The sequence below is a fragment of the Dendrobates tinctorius genome, unplaced genomic scaffold, assembly GCF_039654945.1.
Source record: "Dendrobates tinctorius isolate UK_male_01 unplaced genomic scaffold, ASM3965494v1 ptg000188l, whole genome shotgun sequence".
Taxonomy (NCBI): domain Eukaryota; kingdom Metazoa; phylum Chordata; class Amphibia; order Anura; family Dendrobatidae; genus Dendrobates; species Dendrobates tinctorius.
The window spans coordinates 7,146,000-7,170,539 of NW_027361855.1; the positions used below are offsets into that span (position 1 = coordinate 7,146,000).

The following is a 24,540-nucleotide window of genomic DNA, read 5'->3' on the forward strand; positions in this document are numbered from 1 at the left end:
TGTGCAGGCGCCAGGAAAGATCAGAGATGCCCAGTGCCTGCTCACTGCAGTACTTTACTCTGCCCCCAACAGGGCAGAGATTTATGGCTGCTCGTGAACCACGAAAGAAGCAAGGAAGCGGATCTCATCGCATTAAGATGGGAGGCTCCGGACCTGGACCAGCAACACCCATTGGACTGGATCGCCCCCCCAGGTGAGTAAAATCTAACTTGTCTTTCTTATCTTTCAGATTACATCTGTGGATTATCTACAGTATTATAGAATGCTGCAGATAAGACCCTAATGGCAATGGCCACAACTTATATGCGAAAAATGAGGTGACAGACTCCCTTTAACCCCTTCACCCCCAAGGGTGGTTTGCACGTTCATGACCAGGCCAATTTTTACAATTCTGACCACTGTCCATTTATGAGGTCATAACTCTGGAACGCTTCTATGGATCCCGGTGATTCTGACATTGTTTTCTTGTGACATATTGAAGTTCATGATAGCGGTAAAATTTCATTCAAATAACTTGCGTTTATTTGTGAAAAAAAACTGAAATTTGGCGAAAATTTTGAAAATTTCGCAATTTTCCAACTTTGAATTTTTATGCCCTTAAATCACAGAGATACGGCACACAAAAAACTTGATAAGTAACATTTCCCACATGTTTACTTTACGTCAGTACAATTTTGGAACCAAATTTTTTTTTCTTAGGAAGATATAAGGGTTAAAAATTGACCAGCGATTTTTGCAACACCATTTTATTTTTATGGACCACGTCACATTTGAAGCCACTTTGAGGGGTCTATATGATAGAAAATACCCAAAAGTGACACCATTCTAAAAATGGCACCCCTTAAGGTGCTCAAAACCACATATAAGAAGTTTATTAACCCTTTAGGTGCATCACAGGAATTTTTTGAATATTTAAAAAAAAATGAACATCTAACTTTTTTTCACAAAAAAAATACTTCAGGTTCAATTTTTTTTATTTTACCAAGGGTAACAGGAGAAATTGGACGGCAAAAGTTATTGTGCAATTTGTCCTGAGTACGCTGGAAGCAGCGCCATTTGACGTTCTTGGCTGGAATTGAGATCGGACACCATGTCGCGATTGGAAAACCCCTGATGTACCAAAACAGTGGAAACCTCCCACAAATGACACCATTTTGGAAACTAGACCACCCCAAGGAACTTACCTAGATGTGTGGTGAGAACTTTCAACCTCCAAGGGCTTCACAGAAGTTTATAACATACAGTCGTACAATTTAAAAATCATATTTTTTCCACAAAAATGATCTTTTCACCCTCAAGTCTTATTTTTCCAAGGGTAACAGGACCCTAAAAGTTATTGTGCAATTTGTCATGAGTACGCTGATACCCCAAATGTGGGGGTAAACCACTATTTGGGCGCATGGCAGAGCTCGGAAGGGAAGCAGCGCCATTTGATGTTTTTGGCTGGAATTGAGATCGGACACCATGTCGCGATTGGAAAACCCCTGATGTACCTAAACAGTGGAAACCTCCCACAAATGACACCATTTTGGAAACTAGACCCCCCCAAGGAACTTATCTAGATGTGTGGTGAGCACTTTGATCCCCCAGTGCTTCACAGAAGTTTATAACGCCCGGGCGTGAAAATAAAAAATTCGTATTTTTTCCACAATCATTATCTTTTAGTCACCAATTTTTTTTTATTTTCCCAAGGGTACGAGGAGAAATTGGACCCCAAAAGTTGTCCAATTTGTCCTGAGTACGCTGATACCCCATACGTGGGAGAAAACTACTGTATGGGCACATGTCGGGGCTCGGAAGGGAAGTAGTGATGTTTTGGAATGCAGACTTTGATGGAATGGTGTGCGGGTGTCATGTGCGTTTGGAGAGCCCCTGATGTACCTAAACTATTGAAACTCCCCACAAGTGACCCCATTTTGGACACTAGACCCCCCACGGAACTTATCTAGATGTGTGGTGAGCACTTTGAACCCCCAAGGGCTACACAGAAGTTTATAATGCCCGGGCATGAAAATAAAAAAATCGTATTTTTTCCACTAACATGATCAACTAGTCCCCAATTTTTTTATTTTCCCAAGGGTAACAGGAGAAATTGAACCCCAAAAGTTGTTGTCCAATTTGTCCTGAGTATGCTGACACCCTACATGTGGGAGAAAACTACTGTATGGACACACGTCGAGGCTCGGAAGGGAAGTAGTGACGTTTTGGAATGCAGACTTTGATGGAATGGTCTGCGGGTGTCACGTGCATTTGGAGAGCCCCTAATGTACCTAAACTATTGAAACTCCCCACAAGTGTCCCCATTTTGGACACTAGACCCCCCCCATGGAACTTATCTAGATGTGTGGTGAGCACATTGAACCCCCAAGTGCTTCACAGAAGTTTATAACGCCCGGGCGCGAAAATAAAAAAATAATTTTTTTCCACGAAAATGATATTCTTGCCCCCAATTTTTTATTTTCCTAAGGGTAACAGGAGAAATTGGATCCCAAAAGTTGTTTTGCAATTTGTCCTGAGTAGGCTGATACCCTATATGTGGGGGTAAAACACTGTTTGGGCGCATGGCAGAGCTTGGAAGGGAAGGAGCACCATTTGACTTTTTCAACTCAGAATTGGCTGGAATTGAGATCAGACGCCATTGTTGCATTTCGACAGCACCTGATGTGCCCAAACAGTGGAAACCCCCAATTCTAACTCCAACCCTAACCCCAGCACACCCCTAACCCTAATCTCAGCCCTAACCGTAACCCTAATCTCAGCCCTAACCCTAGCCCTAACCCTAGCCCTTGCCCTAACGGGAAAATGGAAATAAAAACATTTTCTTTTAATTTTATTATTTTTTCCTAACTAAGGGGGTGATAACGGGGGGTTTGATTTACTATATATGGCGGGATTTTATGTTTGGCAGCTGTCATATGCTAAAAGACGCTTTTTACTGTAAAAATAGTTTTTGCATCACCACATATTGAGAACTATAATTTTTCCGTATTTTGACCAACCGAGTCATGTGAGGTCTTATTTTTTGCGGGACGAGTTGACGTTTTTATTGGTACCATTTTCGGGCACGTGACATTTTTGATCGCTTTTTATTCCGATTTTTGGGATGCTGAATGAACAAAAACCAGCGTTTCATGAATTTCTTTTAGGGGGGTGCGTTTACACCGTTCCGCTTGCGGTAAAATTGATAAAGCGGTTTTATTCTTTGGGTCAGTACGGTTACAGCAATACCTCATTTAGGTAGTTTTTTTTTATGTTTTGTCGGTTTTATGCATTGAAAACTATTTTATATAAAAAATTATTATTTTTGTATCACTTTATTCTGCGAGCTATAACTTTTTAATTTTTTCGCTGATGATGCTGTATCACAGCTCGTTTTTTGAGGGACAAGATGACATTTTCAGCGGTACCATGGATATTTATATGCGTCTTTTTGATTGTGCGTTATTGCACTTTTTGTTTGGCGGTATGATAATAAATCATTATTTTTTGCTTTGTTTTTTATTTTTTAAGGGGTTCGCTAAACGATCACTGGGTTTTGGCCGTTGCAGCTGAAAAGAGGAAATCGGAAAAACCGCGCGCCGAATTTTGGCTCATCTTTCATCGTTTTTAAGAAATCTCAAGATGGAAGAGGCCAGGAGCCATTTGGTGAGCTGCATTTCTTGCTACATGTTCACAGACTTACCAGTGGAAAAGCCAAACTTCACATGCCACAAATGCAAGCTTGTGTCCCTGTTGGAGGAAAAGTTGCAAAATCTCGAAGAGAGGTTGGCTACGTTGAAGATCATTAAGGAAGGTGAAGAGTTCTTGGACAGAGCAGAATTATCTCTTCATGTTACAGAAAGAGAAGAAATTCGAAGTGCACCTGAAGAAACAGAGGAATGGAGACATGTGACCCAGAGAAGCAGGAGGATCAGGAGGCAGTCAGCACCCATACTGCTCAGGAACCAGTACCAGGCTCTCACGCAGGAAAATGATGAAGAAATACATCAGGATAAGACTTTGCCAACAAACAGCAACCTTGTACGCCTTCAGAGTCCTCCTGGATGGAGAAAGAAAAATGTTGTGAAGAAGAAACGGAGAGTGGTGGTCATGGGGGATTCCTTGTTGAGAGGAACAGAGGCCGCTATCTGCAGACCGGATATAAATTCAAGAGAAATGTGCTGTCTTCCAGGTGCAAAAATTAAAGATGTGTCTGACAGGATATCAGGACTCTTCAGACCTACAGATGACTACCCATTCCTGCTACTACATGTGGGGACAAATGACACCGCAAGAAACGACCTGGAAACCATCTGCAGAGACTTTGAAGACTTAGGCAAGAAAGTGAAAGAACTGGGAGCGCAGGTGGTCTTCTCTTCCATCCTCCCAGTGGATGGCCATGGAACAAGGAGGTGGAATAAGATTCTGCAGGTGAACAACTGGCTACGTCGATGGTGCCGTCAGCAACGATTTGGATTTCTGGATCACGGAGTGAACTACTTATACGATGGACTACTTGCTAGAGATGGGGTGCACCTTACGAAGACTGGAAAGCATGTATTTGGAAGTCGCCTTGCTACACTTGTAAGGAGAGCTTTAAACTAGAACAACATGGGAAGGGAAGCAAAAGACCAGAAAAAGCCATACACCTGACAAATGCTATTGAGAACTCTGCTAATAGAAGTGGAAAGGAAGAACAAAGACGAAAGAATCTAATTAATAAAAATATTGGAGAAAGAGAAACCAATCACAAACTAAAATGTTTCTATACTAATGCACAAAGCATGGGCAACAAACAAGGAGAATTGGAACTACTAACACAGGAAAAGAAATATGATGTCATTGGAATCACTGAAACTTGGTGGGACGATACACATGATTGGAATACAAGACTAGAAGGATACAACTTATTTGCAAGAAACAGACTTGATAAACGAGGAGGGGGTGTTGCATTGTATGTTAGAAACGCATATATCTGCACAGAGATTGAAGCTTCAGAGACTGGGAGTTCTGTGGAAACTGTTTGGGTAAGAATACAAGGACAGAAAAATGGAAAGGACACCATTGTAGGCATTTACTACAGGCCGCCTGTGCAAGCTGAAGATATGGATGAACTCTTTATGCATCAAATGGCCAAGTTCTCCAAAAAATATGACATAGTTGTCATGGGAGATTTCAACTATCCAGACATTTGTTGGGAATCTCTCTCAGGCAAAACTAACAGGTCAAGGAAATTCTTATCCTCTCTTGCTGACAACTTTATCTTCCAAAAGGTAGGGGAGAAAACAAGGGGAACTGCTACCTTGGATCTAATCCTTATAAACAGGGAGGAAATGGTTGAGGAGGTAAAAGTGGCTGGAACCCTAGGAGGTAGCGACCATGCTATTTTAGAATTTTGGATAACTAGAGGCGGAAGACCTGTGAAGACTCAGACGTCAAGGTTAGATTTCAGAAAGGCAGATTTTAAGGGATTCAGAAAGATAATTGGAGGAATCCAATGGCTGGATATCCTTAAAGACAAAAATGTCCAGGAAGGATGGGAAATCTTGAAAAATGAAATTCTCAAAGCACAGTTGTTAACAATTCCGAAAAGAGGGAAGAATAGGAAGCATTTAAGGAAACCAGGATGGGTGAACACAGAACTTAAGCACATGCTAAAAAGGAAGAAAAAAATGTTTATAAAATGGAAAGAGGGAGGCATATCTAAAGAAGAATATAATGCTGTCTGCAGAATCTGCAGGGCACAAATCAGATTAGCTAAAGCTGAAAATGAATTGAGGCTTGCAAGAGATGTCAAAAGCAATAATAAAGGATTTTGGGGATATGTCAAAATTAAAAGAAAAGTCAAAGATGCTATAGGATTTTTACAGGATGAAAATGATGAAATGGTAAGACAGGATGTTGAGAAGGCTGAACTTTTAAATTCCTATTTTGCATCTGTTTTCTCTCAGAAAGGAAATGTAACACCAACTGTTATTCACTGTCCTATTAAGGGAATAGAAGAATCCAGGATATCTATAAACAGAAAGATAGTGAGGAAACACTTAGCTAACCTAAATGAATTCAAGTCTCCAGGTCCAGATAAATTACACCCCAGAGTACTGAAGGAGATAGCAGAAGAAATTTCTGAACCACTCTCCATAATCTTTGAAAATTCTTGGAGAACAGGAGAAGTGCCAGAAGACTGGAGAAGAGCAAATGTTGTTCCTATCTTCAAAAAGGGGAAGAAGGTGGACCCAGGCAACTATAGGCCGGTGAGTCTGACTTCTATACCAGGAAAGATCTTTGAACAAATTATTAAACAACATGTAAGTCAATACCTGGATAAGAATGAAATGATCAAACAGAGTCAGCATGGGTTTGTAACTAATAAGTCATGTCAGACTAACTTAATTTCCTTCTATGACGGTATCACTGATTGGGTGGATCAAGGAAATGCTGTAGATATAGTATATCTTGACTTCAGCAAAGCATTTGACAAAGTCTCTCATACAATCCTTATTGAAAAAATGACTAAGTATGGAATGGACAAGGCAACTGTTAGGTGGATTCATAGCTGGCTTAGTGATCGGACCCAAAGAGTGGTCGTAAATGGCTGCACATCCAGTTGGAAGAATGTCTCAAGTGGGGTACCACAGGGCTCTGTCCTGGGCCCTGTATTGTTCAACATCTTTATCAACGATTTAGATGAAGGAATTGAGGGTAAACTGATTAAATTTGCTGATGACACAAAGCTAGGAGGGATAGCTAGTACTAGAGAAGAGAGAGAGAGGATTCAAAAAGATTTAAATAAACTGGAGAAGTGGGCAGTAACTAACAGAATGGTTTTTAACAGGGAGAAATGCAAAGTACTACATCTGGGCAATAAAAATGAAAAAAGCATATATAGAATGGGAGGAATAGGGCTAAGTGACAGCACATGTGAAAAAGACTTGGGTATACTAATAGATCACAGACTGAATATGAGTCAACAGTGTGATGCAGCAGCAAAAAAGGCAAATGCAGTTCTAGGATGTATTAACAGAAGCATACAGTCTAGATCACGTGAAGTCATTATTTCCCTCTACTCCTCTTTGGTCAGACCTCATCTGGAATATTGTGTCCAGTTTTGGGCACCACATTTTAAAAAAGACATCAACAAACTGGAGCAAGTTCAGAAAAGAGCGACCAGAATGGTGACCGGTCTGCAAACCCTGTCTTATGAGGAAAGGTTGCAGGATTAGGGAATGTTTAGTTTGCAAAAGAGAAGACTGAGAGGAGACTTAATTGCTGTCTACAAATATCTAAAGGGCTGTCACATTGTAGAAGGCTCAACTTTATTCTCATTTGCACAAGGAAAGACTAGAAGCAATGGGATGAAACTGAATGGGAGGAGACACAGATTAGATATTAGAAAAAACTTTTTGACAGTTAGAGTGATCAATGAGTGGAACAGGCTGCCACGAGAAGTGGTGAGTTCTCCTTCAATGGAAGTCTTCAAACAGAGGCTGGACAGACATCTGACTGGGATGATTTAGCGAATCCTGCTTTGAGCAGGGGGTTGGACCAGATGGCCCAGGAGGTCCCTTCCAACTCTACGATTCTATGATTCTAAAGGGGTTAACTAATGGGACAGTTTTATAGGGCAGGTCGTTACGGACACGGCGAAAGCTAATATATGCACTTTTATTGTTTGTTTTTTTTATTTCCAAAAAATGGATTTATTGGGGGAATTTTTTTTTTTTCTAATTTATTTGGCGATTTTTTAAAAAATATTTTAACACTTTTTTTTTTTTTTTAACTTTATTACATTGTCCCAGGTGGGACATCACTGTCCTGTGACAGATCGCTGATCTGTCACATCACAGATCACTGTGACAGATCAGTGATCTGTCACAGGCACTGCTGCAGACTTCCTCATGCCTGTGCTTTGCAGGCACTGAGGAAGTCAGCTCTCTGCAGGCCCCCGTCGCCATCTTGGATTCGGGGGCCTGCAGGCAAGGAGCCTCCCGCAGCAGGGCTGCACATTGCGCTGCCGTGTGGGGCTCAGGGAAGCACGGAGGGAGCCCCCTCCCTGCCTATGCTTCCCTTTAACCCCCCGGTACACCGCGATCATGTTTACACATTGTGCCGGGTGTCAGCTGTGCTAATCAGCTGACACCCGGCTGCGATCAGCGGCGCTCACCACGTGGGCTAGACGTACTATCCCGTCCATGGGCATAGGGGCCCGGGTCCCATGGACGGGATAGAACGTTTGATGTCAGAAAGGGGTTAAACAAAGAGAATGTGACAAGAAAGGCTACATGAGTCCACTTCGCAAAAGTAAGCACTTGCAAAAGGTCCCTGTATTTGGGTTGTGTGTACGTTAGTAATATTGGACTATTTCGAATTAACATTTTCTTAAAACACGCATACTTTTTGAAGCAGACAGTTACATTAAATATTTGGAATATTAAGAGTTTTCTTTTGTGTTTGAAAAAAAAACAAAAACCCTTTTTAAAAAATAAAATTTAAAAGAAATGCAAAAACTCATGTCGCTTATGGCCTGACTATCTGACAAGTCAGGAAGTATACTTTCTCTGGCAGAAAATGGTTCAAAATTTTTCTTCTGAAGGACAATTAGAACTGAGGGAACCTAAAGGGAATCTGTCAGCAGGTTTTTACTTTGTAATCTGATGACAGCATGAGATAGGGGCTGAAACATTGATTTCAACGATATCTCACTTATTAGTCTGTTGTTTTGATATAGTTAATGTCTTATCACCAGGATATGATCACTGAACAGACTAGCTCCCTTGTGCCATGTTCTTCAGTGCTTCCCCCGTCTATGTTAAGCAGCTCACTTTCAATAGACAATGTACACAGAAAGCTATGCTGTGGGTGGGGTCAGCTTTCTAAGCTCTGCTACATATTACCTCTAAAAATGCTCATTTTGTCACAACTGATGCACCTAGTAAACTAAATGATACATTGTTTGAATCAGGGTCTCTTTTTCTACATTATGCTGCTCTCAAATGAAAACCCTGCTGTAACTAAATAAGTAAAGCAAAAGTGCATCTAAATAATACAGAGTTTTTAGTAATACTGGTTTTGATCAAAAGTAGCATGAAAGCTATCCCACCACGACACGGTAACTCTGTTCGGGATAGTCCTACACTGTCTAATATTAAAAACCTTGCCTTGTGTCAAAGCTGACCTCAATGTGTGAACAAGGGCAGACAAAAGGACTGGGTCCCAAACAGAAGACACCAGTCTGGGGAAGCCTTATATACAATTTCCAGCTCAGGAGAGGGAGGCCACACCCCAGCTTGCACAGAATGCAAAAATACAAAGAAAAAACACAAATTGAGCTTGGTTTGAATTGATACACATGCAGCGTATAAATGCATGTTGACATTGGCCATAAAACATAAAACCTGCAAAAGACAAAGTGAGCAAAAACCCTGCTGTAACTAAATAAGCTCTCAAATGAAGTAGAAAATCAGGTGACAGATTCCTTTTAAAATGCCCTCTTTATTTGGACAATAAAAAATGTTCTTAATAATTTGCTGTACTGCAGTATATCACAAATCAATGAATTTGCAGTGTCACAGACTCTACAAGTCCAGCACTTCCCCATCACTTGAATCTGTGCATTAGGCCGGAGTCACACTAGCGTTGAATACAGACGAGTGAGATGCCATAAAACATTGCATAGCACTCAGACCACTGTTAATCTATGGGGCAGCTCCTATCACCATTTTTTTTCTTGGGCGTATTCAGCATGTGAGTGAAATCTGTACGCTTATATTGTCCGAGACTCTCCAATGCAAGTCTGACTTGCGAGAAATACGCACACATTTTCCTCATTTCAGCCAATTGAGCCATTAAAGTCAATGGGGAAAATCAGTGAAAAAATGAAAAGCCATACGCATGTCATACGGATTACATATGGATACACAGGTGTGAGAAAATCGCATCATCGCTTTGCAAACGCATTACGCCCGGATCAAAATAAGGAGAACATTTGCGTGACTTTCGGTGGAGAGAATCGGACCGATTTTTCATACGTTAAATGTGACTCCGGCCTTATTCACAGACTGAGACTACCAATCATTATTTATGTTTTATGTTCTTTTAGCACTGGATTAGTATACCACACTCTGATTTAGGCTTTTCTATCCCTATTTCTAAATATCACTGGCACTGCTTTCCCTGTCCATATATTTTAGAGTACCTGTGATTATTCCCTCTAATTCACTGAGCTGGACCATGTTATTATATGGCAGTAAGGCATTAAGGGAAGCTTGTGTGGAATCGCCTAATGTCATGTGGACTCACGCTTTGGATTAAGCAATCTTCAGCAATGCGTGTAATCGTGTGTGCACCACTGGGCCTTTTTTGGTGATCAGTGAAAATCAATTTCCAAATTGATTGAATTCACCTGAAGTTGTGAACTTTATTAAATTTGTCTCAGTCAAATTGCAACAGAGCAATTTGATCATGTTTAATCATCTTTGCTAGATAGCTTTTACAGTATGGTTTGTAGATTTCAATTGATATTTATAAATTCCTTTATTATATTAATAACACAGTAAATGTTAGATTTCTTTTAAGCTTTATTATGTATTTAACAGCTAAATATACATTTAATGAAATATGTTAAAATAGTTCCTGAACTCTCCTGAAAGAACCAATTCTAGGGGTTACGGCTCCCCAGTCGCTGTATCTCCTGTACTCTCCAGGTCTCAGGTAATACTGGCGTCCCCTGTAGTTTGGCTGCTCATAAAAGATCCAATGTCCATCAAGGACATTGCAGGAGTGGATGTCATAATAACTGAATTCTTCATGGACTTGAGGGCAGTCTTCAGTGAACTCCATCATCTGGCCTCTAAATTCTTCCCTTTCGTAAATTCTCAATCTAGAGGATCCACTGTGCTGTGATAAAGGAGAAAATTAGTAAAGAATTGAAATCAGGTGACCTTTGCAGCACTTGTGTGAGCTGTGTGCCAAAATCACATTTAATTTTCTAATTAATACTGCTGTTAATATAGTACAGTAAGGTCCCAAAAATGGGCAGCTGAAAAACTATTTCTAGATGGAGAGGAAATCGAGCATGCATGCCTCCGTTCATTCATTTTCAATAGTAATAGCTGATAACATTTATTAAAGATTTAAAGTTATCGTTTACAAGGTTTTAATAGAAAACATATTTTAGAGAAACCAATTAAAATGTTCATATCTTCCTGCTCAAGTGTATTGTCCAACCCTTCAATGACTTCCTTTTGCAAAGCATTGAACGCTGCTTCACATTGTAACATCTGCACATTTGACGATCTGCCTGTTAAAATCTCTGCTGAAATCTGCAGGAAATTTGCAAATACTACATTACAAATTTAACCGTGAAATGCACTGAATATTTGCTCGCAACACAATTTACATTGGGCGACAAATGAAATGACAGCTGCCAGCAGCGGATCTTGATGATTTGTATTTTTCAGACCACCATTATTAAAGTCATTTATAGCAGCCAAGGAGTGTAAGTGCAAGTATTTCTGCACTGAATAATTATACCTGATGCTGAATAAATCAAAATATTTTAAAAATGTTGTTTCCATTTATATCAAGGGTTTTGTGTCCTTTTTTAGTGTTGAAAAATTGCAAATTTTATTAGACACTGTTTAATAAAAAATGTGCAACTTTTTGCAAGTTTACACTTTTCTTTCTAATACACTAATGTGGGAGCAATCTTGACATTGTTAGCTATGCAGATAAGGTCAGATTTATGAACTGCAGCTATTTAAAAATCATGAAAGGGGGAGGAAACAATGTGAAACATCTTGTTAGAAGAATATACCACACGGAGATGTGGAAAAGTGGTTCTCCAGCGATGATGGAGAAACAAGTAAGTATAAATCTTAATATTTATTTAAGCATATTTAAAAGTCTAACGTGTCGGCATGACATAGTGCAGCATTACAGAAAAAAACAATGCATTTCGGCTAGCGTGCCTTAGTCATGGACGCTCATATGTTTAAATAAACGTGAAGTTTTATACTTGCCTGTTTTTCCATCGTCGCTGGAAAACCATTTTAAAAAGTGCCACAAAAAGCTTCATATTCACTCTAATAGCAGAGTAACAAAAAGTGGAATATCAGTTCTAGACAGCAGTGCTCTATCTAATTATGCAACAAATGTATTGATTATCATGTTATGCTTTAACCCCTTCACTACCAAGGGTGGTTTGCACGTTATCTCCCGGGCCAATTTTTACAATTCTGACCACTGTCCATTTATGAGGCAATAACTCTGGAACGCTTGCATGGATCCCGGTCATTCTGACATTGTTTTCTTGTGACATATTGTACTTCATGATAGTGGTAAAATTTAATTCAAATAACTTGTGTTTATTTGTGAAAAAAACAGAAATATGGTGAAAACTTTGAAAATTTCGCAATTTTCCAACTTTGAATTTTTATGCTCTTAAATCACAGAGATAAGGCACACAAAAAATTTAATAAGCAATATTTCCCACATATTTATTTTACATCAGCACAATTTTGGAACCAAAATTTTATTTTGTTAGGAAGTTATAAGGGTTAAAATTTGACCAGCGATTTCTCATTTTTGCAACACCATTTTATTTTTACGGACCACATCACATTTGAAGCCACTTTGAGGGGTCTATATGATAGAAAATACCCAAAAGTGACACCATTCTAAAAACTGCACCCCTTAAGGTGCTCAAAACCATATTCAAGAAGTTTATTAACCCTTCAGGTACTTCACAGGAATTTTTTGAATATTTTTAAAACATGAACATTTAACTTTTTTTCACAAAAAAATACTTCAAGTTCAATTTTTTTATTTTACCAAGGGTAACAGGAGAAATTGGACTGCAAAAGTTATTGTGCAATTTGGCCTGAGTACGCTGATACCTGACATGTGGGGGGAACAGAGCTCAGAAGGGAAGGAGCGCCGTTTGACTTTGGAATTGGCTGGAATTCAGATCGGACGCCATGTCACGTTTGGAGAGCCTCTGATGTACCTAAAAGGTGGAAACCCCCCACAAGTGACCCCACTTTGGAAACTAGACCCCCAAAGGAACTTATCTATCGGTGTGTGGTGAGAACTTTGAACCCCCAAGGGCTTCACAGAAGTTTATTTTATAACGTACAGCCATACAATTAAAAAATCATATTTTTTCCACAAAAAATGATCTTTTCACCCTCAATTCTTATTTTTCCAAGGGTAACAGGACCCTAAAAGTTATTGTGCAATTTGTTCTGAGTACGCTGATACCCCATATGTAGGTGTAAACGAGTATTTGGGCGCATGGCAGAGGTCAGAAGGGAAGCAGCGCCATTTGACGTTTTTGGCTGGAATTGAGATCGGACACCATGTCGCTTTTGGAAAGCCCCTGATGTACCAAAACAGTGGAAACCCCCGACAAATGACACCATTTTGGAAACTAGACCCCCTTAGGAACTTATCTAGATGTGTGATGAGAACTTTGAACACCCCAGTGCTTCACAGAAGTTTATAATGCCCGAGCGTGAAAATAAAAAAATCGTATTATTTCCACAAACATGATCATTTAGTCCCCAATTTTTTATTTTCCCAAGGGTACCAGGAGAAATTGGACCCAAAAAGTTGTTGTCCAATTTGTCCTGAGTATGCTGATACCCCATATGTTGGAGAAAACTACTGTATGGGCACACGTCGGGGCTCGGAAGGGAAGTAGTGACTTTTTGGAATGCAGACTTTGATGGAATGGTCTGCGGGTGTCATGTTGCCTTTGGAAAGCCCCTGATGTACCTAAACAGTGGAACCCCCCACAAATGACACCATTTTGGAAACTAGACCCCCTAACGAACGTATCTAGATGTCTGGTGAGCACTTCGAACCCCCAAGGGTTTCACAGAAATTTATAATGCCCGAGAGTGAAAATAAAAAAAAAAAATCACATTTTTTCAACAAACATGATCATTTAGTCCCCAATTTTATTTTCCCAAGGGTACCAGGAGAAATTGGACCTCAAAAGTTGTTGTCCAATTTGTCCTGAGTACGCTGATACCCCATATGTGGGAGAAAACTACTGTATGTGCACACGTCGGGGCTCGGAAGGGAAGGAGTGACGTTTTGGAATGCAGACTTTGATGGAATGGTCTGCGGGTGTCATGTGCGTTTGGAGAGCCACTGATGTGCCTAAACTATTCAAACTCCCCACAAGTGACCACATTTTGGAAACTAGACTCCCCACGAAACTTATCTAGATGTGTGGTGAGCACATTGAACCCCCAAGTGCTTCACAGAAGTTTATAACGCCCGGGTGTGAAAATAAAAAAATCATTTTTTTCCACAAAAATGATATTTTTGCCCCCAATTTTTTATTTTCCTAAGGGCAACAGGAGAAATTGGACCCCAAAAGTTGTTTTGCAATTTGTCCTGAGTAGGCTGATACCCCATATGTGGGGGTAAAACACTGTTTGGGTGCATGGCAGAGCTTGGGAGCACCATTTGATTTTTTCAAAGCAGAATTGGCTGGAATTGAGATCAGGTGCCATGTTGCGTTTGGAGAGCACTTGATGTGCCCAAACAGTGGAAACCCCCCAATTCTAACTCCAACCCTAACCCCAACACACCTCTAACCCTAATCTCAGCCCTAACCCTAGCCCTAACCCTTACCTTAACCCTAGCCCTAACCCTAGCCCTAATGGGAAAATGGAAATAAAAACATTTTTTTTTAATTATTTTTCCCTAACTAAGGGGGTGATAACGGGGGTTTGATTTACTATTTATGGCGGGTTTTATGTTTGGCAGCTGTCACACGCTAAAAGACGCTTTTTATTGTAAAAATAGTTTTTTCAATCACCACATATTGAGAGCTATAATTTTTCCATATTTTGACCCACCGAGTCATGTGAGGTCTTATTTTTTGCGGGACTAGTTGATGTTTTTATTGGTATCATTTTTGGGCACGAGACATCTTTTGATCACTTTTTATTCCGATTTTTGGGACGCAGAATGAACAAAAACCAGCGTTTCATGAATTTCTTTTGGGGGGTGCTGTTGTGAGCTCATTTTCTCATTCACCTTTGATGTCCGATGAACTCCCTCTGCTGGTGAACGGAGGTCGTGTAACTGATTTGGATGGGAGAGACCTGTCACCTGAACAGGTGGATTGCGATTGGACATCTGGAATCTCTGAGTGGATATAAGGCAGCCGACGCCCTGTAGGGTTGCTGGTGATTTCTCTGCTCTGAGCTCTGGCCTCCAGTTCAGTTCCTGTCTTCTAAAGCTAAGTTTTGCTCTGTTATTGTTCCATGAGATTTTGCTTAGTTTTGTGTTCAGTCAGCCCCAGCTGGGGCTTTGCTGAATTTCCATTTTTGTCCCTTATCGTTTAAATCTCTTTTGCTCTGTCTTCAGAATATATCGGAGTGCTGATATAGGGATTTTGAAGTCTAGTGACTTCAGGGCCGTTTTTCCTATCAGACGTGTTGGGACATTTTTGGTAGGGTCTTTAAGGATTGCAGCCAGCATCTTTTCTGTCCTTTCCTATCTAGTTAGTTGGGCCCCATCGTTTGCTTTGCCTGTCTTTCTGTCTGTGTTTGTGTTTTTATCTGTTTTTGCCGACAATACATGTTATCATAGAATCATAGAATCGTAGAGTTGGAAGGGACCTCCTGGGCCATCTGGTCCAACCCCCTGCTCAAAGCAGGATTCGCTAAATCATCCCTGTCAGATGTCTGTCCAGCCTCTGTTTGAAGACTTCCATTGACGGAGAACTCACCACCTCTCGTGGCAGCTTGTTCCACTCATTGATCACTCTAACTGTCAAAAAGTTTTTTCTAATATCTAATCTGTGTCTCCTCCCATTCAGTTTCATCCCATTGCTTCTAGTCTTTCCTTGTGCAAATGAGAATAAAGTTGATCCTTCTACAATGTGACAGCCCTTTAGATATTTATAGACAGCTATTAAGTCTCCTCTCAGTCTTCTCTTTTGCAAACTAAACAATCCCAAATCCTGCAACCTTTCCTCATAAGACAGGGTTTGCAGACCGGTCACCGTTCTGGTTGCTCTTTTCTGAACTTGCTCCAGTTTGTTGATGTCTTTTTTAAAATGTGGTGCCCAAAACTGGACACAATATTCCAGATGAGGTCTGACCAAAGAGGAGTAGAGGGAAATAATGACTTCACGTGATCTAGACTGTATGCTTCTGTTAATACATCCTAGAATTGCATTTGCCTTTTTTGCTGCTGCATCACACTGTTGACTCATATTCAGTCTGTGATCTATTAGTATACCCAAGTCTTTTTCACATGTGCTGTTGCTTAGCCCTATTCCTCCCATTCTGTATATGCTTTTTTCATTTTTATTGCCCAGATGTAGTACTTTGCATTTTTCCCTGTTAAAAAACATTCTGCTAGTTGCTGCCCACTTCTCCAGTTTATTTATATCTTTTTGAATCCTCTCTTTCTCTTCTCTAGTATTAGCTATCCCTCCTAGCCTTGTGTCATCAGCAAATTTAATCAGTTTACCCTCAATTGCTTCAGCTAAATCGTTGATAAAGATGTTGAACAATACAGGGCCCAGGACAGAGCCCTGTGGCACCCCACTTGAGACATTCTTCCAACTGGATGTGCAGCCATTTACGACCACTCTTTGGGTCCGATCACTAAGACAGTTATGAATCCACCTAACAGTTGCCTTGTCCATTCCATACTTAGTCATTTTTTCAATAAGGATTGTATGAGATACTTTGTCAAATGCTTTGCTGAAGTCAAGATATACTATATCTACAGCAATTCCTTGATCCACCCAATCAGTGATTCCATCATAGAAGGAAAGTAAGTTAGTCTGACATGACTTATTAGTTACAAACCCATGCTGACTTTGTTTAATCACTTCATTCTTATCCAGGTACTGACATACATGTTGTTTAATAATTTGTTCAAAGATCTTTCCTGGTATAGAAGTCAGACTCACCGGCCTATAGTTGCCTGGGTCCACCTTCTTCCCCTTTTTGAAGATAGGAACAACATTTGCTCTTCTCCAGTCTTCTGGGACTTCTCCTGTTCTCCAAGAATTTTCAAAGATTATGGAGAGGGGTTCAAAAATTTCTTCTGCTATCTCCTTCAGTACTCTGGGGTGTAATTCATCTGGACCTGGAGACTTGAATTCATTTAGGTTAGCTAAGTGTTTCCTCACTCTCTTTCTGTTTATAGATATCCTGGATTCTTCTATTCCCTTAATAGGACAGTGAATAACAGTTGATGTTACATTTCCTTTCTGAGAGAAAACAGATGCAAAATAGGAATTTAAAAGTTCAGCCTTCTCAACATCCTGTCTTACCATTTCATCATTTTCATACTGTAAAAATCCTATAGCATCTTTGACTTTTCTTTTACTTTTGACATATCCCCAAAATCCTTTATTATTGCTTTTGACATCTCTTGCAAGCCTCAATTCATTGTCAGCTTTAGTTAATCTGATTTGTGCCCTGCAGGTTCTGCTGACAGCATTATATATTCTTTAGATATGCCTCCCTCTTTCCATTTTATAAACATTTTTTCCTTCCTTTTTAGCATGCGCTTAAGTTCTGTGTTCATCCATCCTGGCTTCCTTAAATGCTTCCTATTCTTCCCTCTTTTCGGAATTGTTAACAATTGTGCTTTAAGAATTTCATTTTTCAAGATTTCTCATCCTTCCTGGACATTTTTGTCTTTAAGGATATCCAGCCATTGGATCCCTCCAATTCTCTTTCTGAATCCCTTAAAATCTGCCTTTCTGAAATCTAACCTTGACGTCTGAGTCTTCACAGGTCTTCCTCCTCTAGTTATCCAAAATTCTAAAATAGCATGGTCGCTACCTCCTAGAGTCTCAGCCCCTTTTACCTCCTCAACCATTTCCTCCCTGTTTATAAGGATTAGATCCAAGGTAGCAGTTCCCCTTGTTTTCTCCCCTACCTTTTGGAAGATAAAGTTGTCAGCAAGAGAGGATAAGAATTTCCTTGACCTGTTAGTTTTGCCTGAGAGAGATTCCCAACAAATGTCTGGATAGTTGAAATCTCCCATGACAACTATGTCATATTTTTTGGAGAACTTGGCCATTTGATGCATAAAGAGTTCATCCACATCTTCAGCTTGCACAGGTGGCCTGTAGTAAATGCCTACAATGGTGTCCTTTCCATTTTTCTGTCCTTGTATTCTTACCCAAACAGTTTCCACAGAACTCCCAGTCTTTGAAGCTTCAATCTCTGTGCAGATATACGCGTTTCTAACATACAATGCGACACCTCCTCCTCGTTTATCAAGTCTGTTTCTTGCAAATAAGTTGTATCCTTCTAGTCTTGTATTCCAATCATGTGTATTGTCCCACCAAGTTTCAGTGATTCCAATGACATCATATTTCTTTTCCTGTGTTAGTAGTTCCAATTCTCCTTGTTTGTTGCCCATGCTTTGTGCATTAGTATAGAAACATTTTAATTTGTGATTGGTTTCTCTTTCTCCAATATTTTTATTAATTAGATTCTTTTGTCTTTGTTCTTCCTTTCCACTTCTAATAGCAGAGTTCTCAATAGCATTTGTCAGGTGTATGGCTTTTTCTGGTCTTTTGCTTCCCTTCCCATGTTGTTCTAGTTTAAAGCTCTTCTTACAAGTGTAGCAAGGCGACTTCCAAATACATGTTTTCCAGTCTTCGTAAGGTGCACCCCATCTCTAGCAAGTAGTCCATCGTAAAGGTAATTCACTCCGTGATCCATAAATCCAAATCGTTGCTGACGGCACCATCGATGTAGCCAGTTGCTCACCTGCAGAATCTTATTCCACCTCCTTGTTCCATGGCCATCCACTGGGAGGATGGAAGAGAAGACCACCTGCGCTCCCAGTTCTTTCACTTTCTTGCCTAAGTCTTCAAAGTCTCTGCAGATGGTTTCCAGGTCGTTTCTTGTGGTGTCATTTGTCCCCACATGTAGTAGCAGGAATGGGTAGTCATCTGTAGGTCTGAAGAGTCCAGATATCTTGTCAGACACATCTTTAATTTTTGCACCTGGAAGACAGCACATTTCTCTTGAAGTTATATCCGGTCTGCAGATAGCGGCCTCTGTTCCTCTCAACAGGGAATCCCCCATGACCACCACTCTCCGTTTCTTCTTCACAACATTTTTCTTTCTCCATCCAGGAGGACTCTGAAGGCATACAAGGTTGCTGTTTGTGGGCAAAGTCTTATCCTGATGTATTTCTTCATCGTTTTCCTGCGTGAGAGGCTGGTACTGGTTCCTGAGAAGTATGGGTGCTGACTGCCTCCTGATCCTCCTCCTTCTCTGGGTCACATGTCTCCATTCCTCTGTTTCTTCAGGTGCACTTCGAATTTCTTCTCTTTCTGTAACATGAAGAGATAATTCTGCTCTGTCTAAGAACTCTTCACCTTCCTTAATGATCTTCAACGTAGCTAACCTCTCTTCGAGATTTTGCAACTTTTCCTCCAACAGGGACACAAGCTTGCATTTGTGGCATGTGAAGTTTGGCTTTTCCACTGGTAAGTCTGTGAACATGTAGCAAGAAATGCAGCTCACCAAATGGCTCCTGGCCTCTTCAATATTGAGATTTTTTAAAAACGATGAAAGATGAGCCAAAATTCTGCACGCGGTTTTCCGATCTCTTCTTTTCAGCTGCAACGGCCAAAAACCCAGTGATCGTTGAGCTCACGGAGACTCTTCACTTATCCCAGAAGGCACTGGGAATATGCAAATGATCTCCTCAAGACTCTTCCCCTGGTTTTCCGATCTCTTCTTTTCAGCTGCAATGGCCAAAACCCAGTGATCGTTGAGCTCGCAGAGACTCTTCACTTATCCCAGAAGGCACTGGGAATATGCAAATGATCTCCTCAAGACTCTTCCCCTGGTTGGGGGCTGTCTATTGCTTTGGGGTCTGCTCTGGGGCAGTTTAGATTTCCCCTTTCTTTCTTTAGGCTTATTTAGTTCTCCGGCCGTGACGAAGCGTCTAGGACCACCGTAGGCACGCTCCACGGCTACTGTTAGTTGTTGTGAATAGGATCAGGGGTCTCCAATCCGCTAGCTACCAACCTCTCCGGTTTTCTGGACTTAGCTTGCATTTTTGTTTTTTCCTCCTCCGGTGACTCATTCATAACAGAATCACCAGCCATACCGCAGAGTCTAGGGTACTCAATGGCAGGAAAAAAAAAGTGTTAGAATTTTTTTTTATGTATATTTTTATGAATTTTTTCTTAATGGAGATTAAGCAATTGTCTGATCGTGTGGAGCAGCTCACTGCTGAAGTGCGGGGAATTTCCACCTATCTTGCTCATTCACATGCTGCTGAAAAAAGATCCCTACTCCTGATGTGTTTTTTGGGGATCGGTCTAAATTTTTGAATTTTAAAAATAATTGTAAATTATTTCTTGCCTTGAAGCCTAGGTCATCGGGGAGCTCTGTGCAGCAGGTTAAAATTGTCATCTCTTTGCTGCGCGGCGATCCCCAGGATTGGGCGTTTTCTTTGACACCTGATGATCCTATTCTAACTAATGTGGATGCATTTTTTCAAGCCTTGGGGTTGTTGTATGATGAACCTAATGCTATTGATCAAGCTGAAAAAGCCTTGTTGGCATTGAACCAGGGTCAGGATTCTGCAGAGTTGTACTGTCAAAAATTCCGAAAGTGGGCGGTCCTTACTACCTGGAATGATAGTGCCTTGGCAGCTCTCTTTCAGAAGGGTTTGTCAGAAACCGTAAAAGATACTATGGTGGGATTTCCTGTTGCCTCTGGTCTTGACGATTCTATGTCATTAGCCATTCAGGTTGATCGGCGTTTATGTGAACGTAAAATTACATGAGAAATGTTGCCACCTGTTGAACAAATGTCTGAACCTATGCAATGTGATAGAGTTTTGTCTAGGGCGCAACGTCAGGAGTTTAGAAGGCATAATAAGCTGTGATTTTTCTGTGGAGATGCCTCTCATATTATTTCTGTCAGCCCCAAACGAGAGAAACGTTTTGCACACGCATTTGCTGTGGGTGGTGTACAACCTAAGTTTCTTCTGGCAATTACTCTGATCTGCTCCCTGTCCACATTTTCCGCTAAGGCTTTTGTGGATTCAGGAGCGGCTCTGAACCTGATGGACTTGGATTTTGCTAAACGTTGTGGGTTTCATATGACACCTCTGCGGATGCCTATCTCTTTGAGGGGTAATGATGCTACTCCTTTGGCGAAGAATAAACCTCAGTTTTGGACCCAGATGGTAATGCGGGTCGCCCCAGACCATCAAGAAAATTGCAGATTTTTGGTGTTGCATAATTTGCATGATATCATTGTTCTGGGGTTTCCCTGGTTGCAAATCCATAATCCAGTTTTGGATTGGAAATCTGTGTCTGTGGTAAGTTGGGGTTGTCGGTGTGCTCTTAGTGACGCTGTTTTCTCCACCTCTCCCCAGTCGCATGATGTTCCTGACTATTTGGCTTATTTTTATGATGTATTTAGTGAGTATAAGTCTGCGTCTTTGCCTCCTCATAGGAGTTATGACCGTGCAATTGAGCTGAGCCCTGGGTGTAAATTTCCCAAGGGTCGACTTTTCAATTTATCTGTACCCGAGCACGAGGCTATGCGATCTTATATTAAGGAGTTGTTGGAGAAGGGTCATATTAGACCATCCTCTTCACCCTTGGGTGCTGTTTTTTTTTTCGTGGCCAAGAAAGATGGTTCATTAAAGGCCTTGTATTGACTGTCGTTCCCTCAACAAAATTACTGTTAAATATCAGTACCCATTACCCCTGATTTCTGATCTATTCTCCAAAGTTAAAGGTGCTTGCTGGTTTACCAAGCTTGACCTCAGGGGAGCGTATAATCTTATTCGCATTAAGAATGGGGATGAATGGAAGACAGCGTTTAATACTCCGGAGGGACATTTTGAGTACCTGGTGATGCCTTTTGGGCTCACTAATGCCCCTTCTGTCTTCCAGTGCTTCATGAATGATATTTTCCGGGACTTTGTGGATAAATTTTTGATCATCTATCTGGATGATATTTTGATTTTTTCCAGGGATTGGGACTCTCATGTGGAACATGTTCGGACTGCGTTCCGGATTTTGAGGGAGAATTCCCTGTATGTTAAGGGATCAAAATGCCTTTTTGGTGTACAGAGGATTTCATTTTTGGGATTTATTTTGTCTCCGTCAACTATTGAAATGGACCCGGCCAAGGTAAAGGCCATTTATGATTGGGTTCAGCCCACTTCTTTGAAGGCCCTCCAGAAGTTTTTGGGTTTTGCTAATATTTATCGGAAACTTATTGCTAATTTTTCTGGTATTGCCAAACCAGTGACTGATTTGACTAAGAAGGGTGCTGATGTGCTGAATTGGTCTCCGGAGGCTGTTTCTTCCTTTCAGGAGCTGAAGCAGAGGTTCACTTCTGCTCAGGTTTTGCGGCAACCTGATGTCTCACTCCCTTTTCAGGTAGAGGTGGACGCTTCTGAGTTTGGTACAGGAGCTGTTTTGTCCCAAAAAGATCCGGTAACATCTAAAATGAATCCCTGTGCCTTCTTTTCCCGAAAGTTCTCCCCATCTGAACACAACTATGATGGAATCGGGAACTGTTAGCCATGAAATGGGAATTTGAGGAGTGGAGACATTGGTTGGAGGGAGCTAGACATCAAGTCGTGGTCCTCACTGATGAAAAGAATTCGATTTACCTTGAGTCGGCCAAACGCTTGAATGCTAGACAGGCTAGGTGCGCCTTGTTTTTCACACGTTTTGATTTTGTGGTCTCTTTTCTTCCGGGCACTAAGAATGTCAAGGCAGACGCCCTCTCTAGGAGTTTCTTTGCTGATTCTCCTCTTGTGACCAAGCCTGCTACCATCTTAGGTGAGGAGGTAGTTCTTTCTGCCATCTCGCCCGATTGGAGACGTGCTCTGGAAGAGTTTCAGGAGGACAAACCTGAGCATTGTCCCATTGGAAAATTGTATGTTCCTGACCAGTGGAGGAAGAGAGTAATGTCTGAAGTTCATTGCTCCACATTGGCTGGTCATCCAGGTATTTTTGGTACTAGAGATTTGGTGAGTCAGTCTTTTTGGTGGCCCGCCTTATCTCATGATGTCAGGAATTTTGTGCAGTCCTGTGGGACTTGCTCCCGGTCTAAACCTTGTTCTCGCTCTAGTGGATTGTTGATGCCTTTGCCGGTGCCCAGGAGGCCATGGATCCATATTTCAATGGATTTTATTTCTGATCTGCCTGTATCTCAGAGAATGACTGTTATCTGGGTGATTTGTGATAGATTCTCTAAGATGGTCCATCTTGTACCACTCCCTTATTTGCCATCCTTCTCAGAGTTGGTGCCCTTGTTTTTGCAAAAGGTGGTTCGCTTGCATGGGATTCCTGAGAACATTGTATCTGACAGAGGAGTTCAGTTTGTCTCTAGATTTTGGAGGACTTTTTGTTCCAAGCTGGGAATTCATTGTCCTTCTCCTCTGCGTTTCACCCTCAGACCAATGGTCAGACGGAGAGAACAAACCAGACTTTGGAGTCTTATTTGAGATGTTTTATCTCTGCTGATCAGGATGATTGGGTCTTATTTTTGCCCTTGGCCGAATTTGCTTTAAATAATAGAGTTAGTTCTGCCACTTTGATGTCACCTTTTTTTTGTAACTTTGGGTTTCATCCTCGATTCTCTTCGGGGCAGGTGGAGTCTTCTGCCTGCCCAGGTGTTGACACTGTGGTGGCGAGAATGCACCAGATTTGGGACCAAGTGGTGGATAAGTTGTCTCTCTCCCAGGAAAAGGCCCAGCGGTTTTCCAACCGGCATAGGACCATTGGTCCCCCGTTTAAGGTGGGTGATATGATTTGGATGTCATCAAAGAATATCTCTATGAAGGTGGCTTCTCCAAAGTTTAAACCTAGATTTATTGGACCTTACAAGATTTTGGAGATTCTTAATCCGGTCTCTTTTTGATTGGCTCTTCCTGTTACATTTAAGATCCATAACGTGTTTCATAAGTCTCTGTTGAAGAGGGTTGTTGAGCCAGTAGTTCCTGTGGTGGCACCTCCTGACCCAGTATTGGTTGAAGGTAATGTGGAATATGAGTTTGAGAAGATACTGGATTCTCATCAGGCTAGACGGAGACTCCAGTATTTGGTTAAGTCGAAGGGTTATGGCCAGAAGGATAATTCTTGGGTCTCAGCATCTGATATTCATGCCGAAAGATTGGTTCGTGCTTTTCATCGGGCCCATCCTGATTGGCCTGGTGGCGTGGATGAGGGTTCGGTGACCCCTCCTCAAGGGGGAGGTACTCTTGTGGGCTCATTTTCTCGTTCACCTTTGATGTCCGATGAACTCCCTCTGCTGGTGAAGGGAGGTCGTGAAACTGATTTGGATGGGAGAGACCTGTCACCTGAACAGGTGGATTGCTATTGGACATCCGGAATCTCTGAGTGGATATAAGGCAGCCGACGCCCTGTAGGGTTGCTGGTAGTGTTGAGTGATACCGTTCGATACCGGATGGTATCGCCCGATACGAAAAAAATATCAGGTATCGCGGATTCCGATACCGGAAGTCCCATTCAAGTCAATGTGACTTCCGGTATCGGAATTTAAA

General features: G+C 41.2%; 1 protein-coding gene across 1 annotated transcript in view; it reads right to left on the bottom strand.

Moving 5' to 3' along the window:
* Nucleotides 1-10,599: 10,599 nt before the first annotated feature.
* The window catches only part of LOC141055607 (gamma-crystallin 1), a 30,439-nt gene continuing 16,498 nt past the window's right edge, over nucleotides 10,600-24,540 (bottom strand). Inside the window, exon 3 of the mRNA XM_073552255.1 lies at nucleotides 10,600-10,875. Coding sequence (XP_073408356.1) covers nucleotides 10,600-10,875 — 276 coding nt within the window. The remainder of the gene's footprint in view (nucleotides 10,876-24,540) is intronic.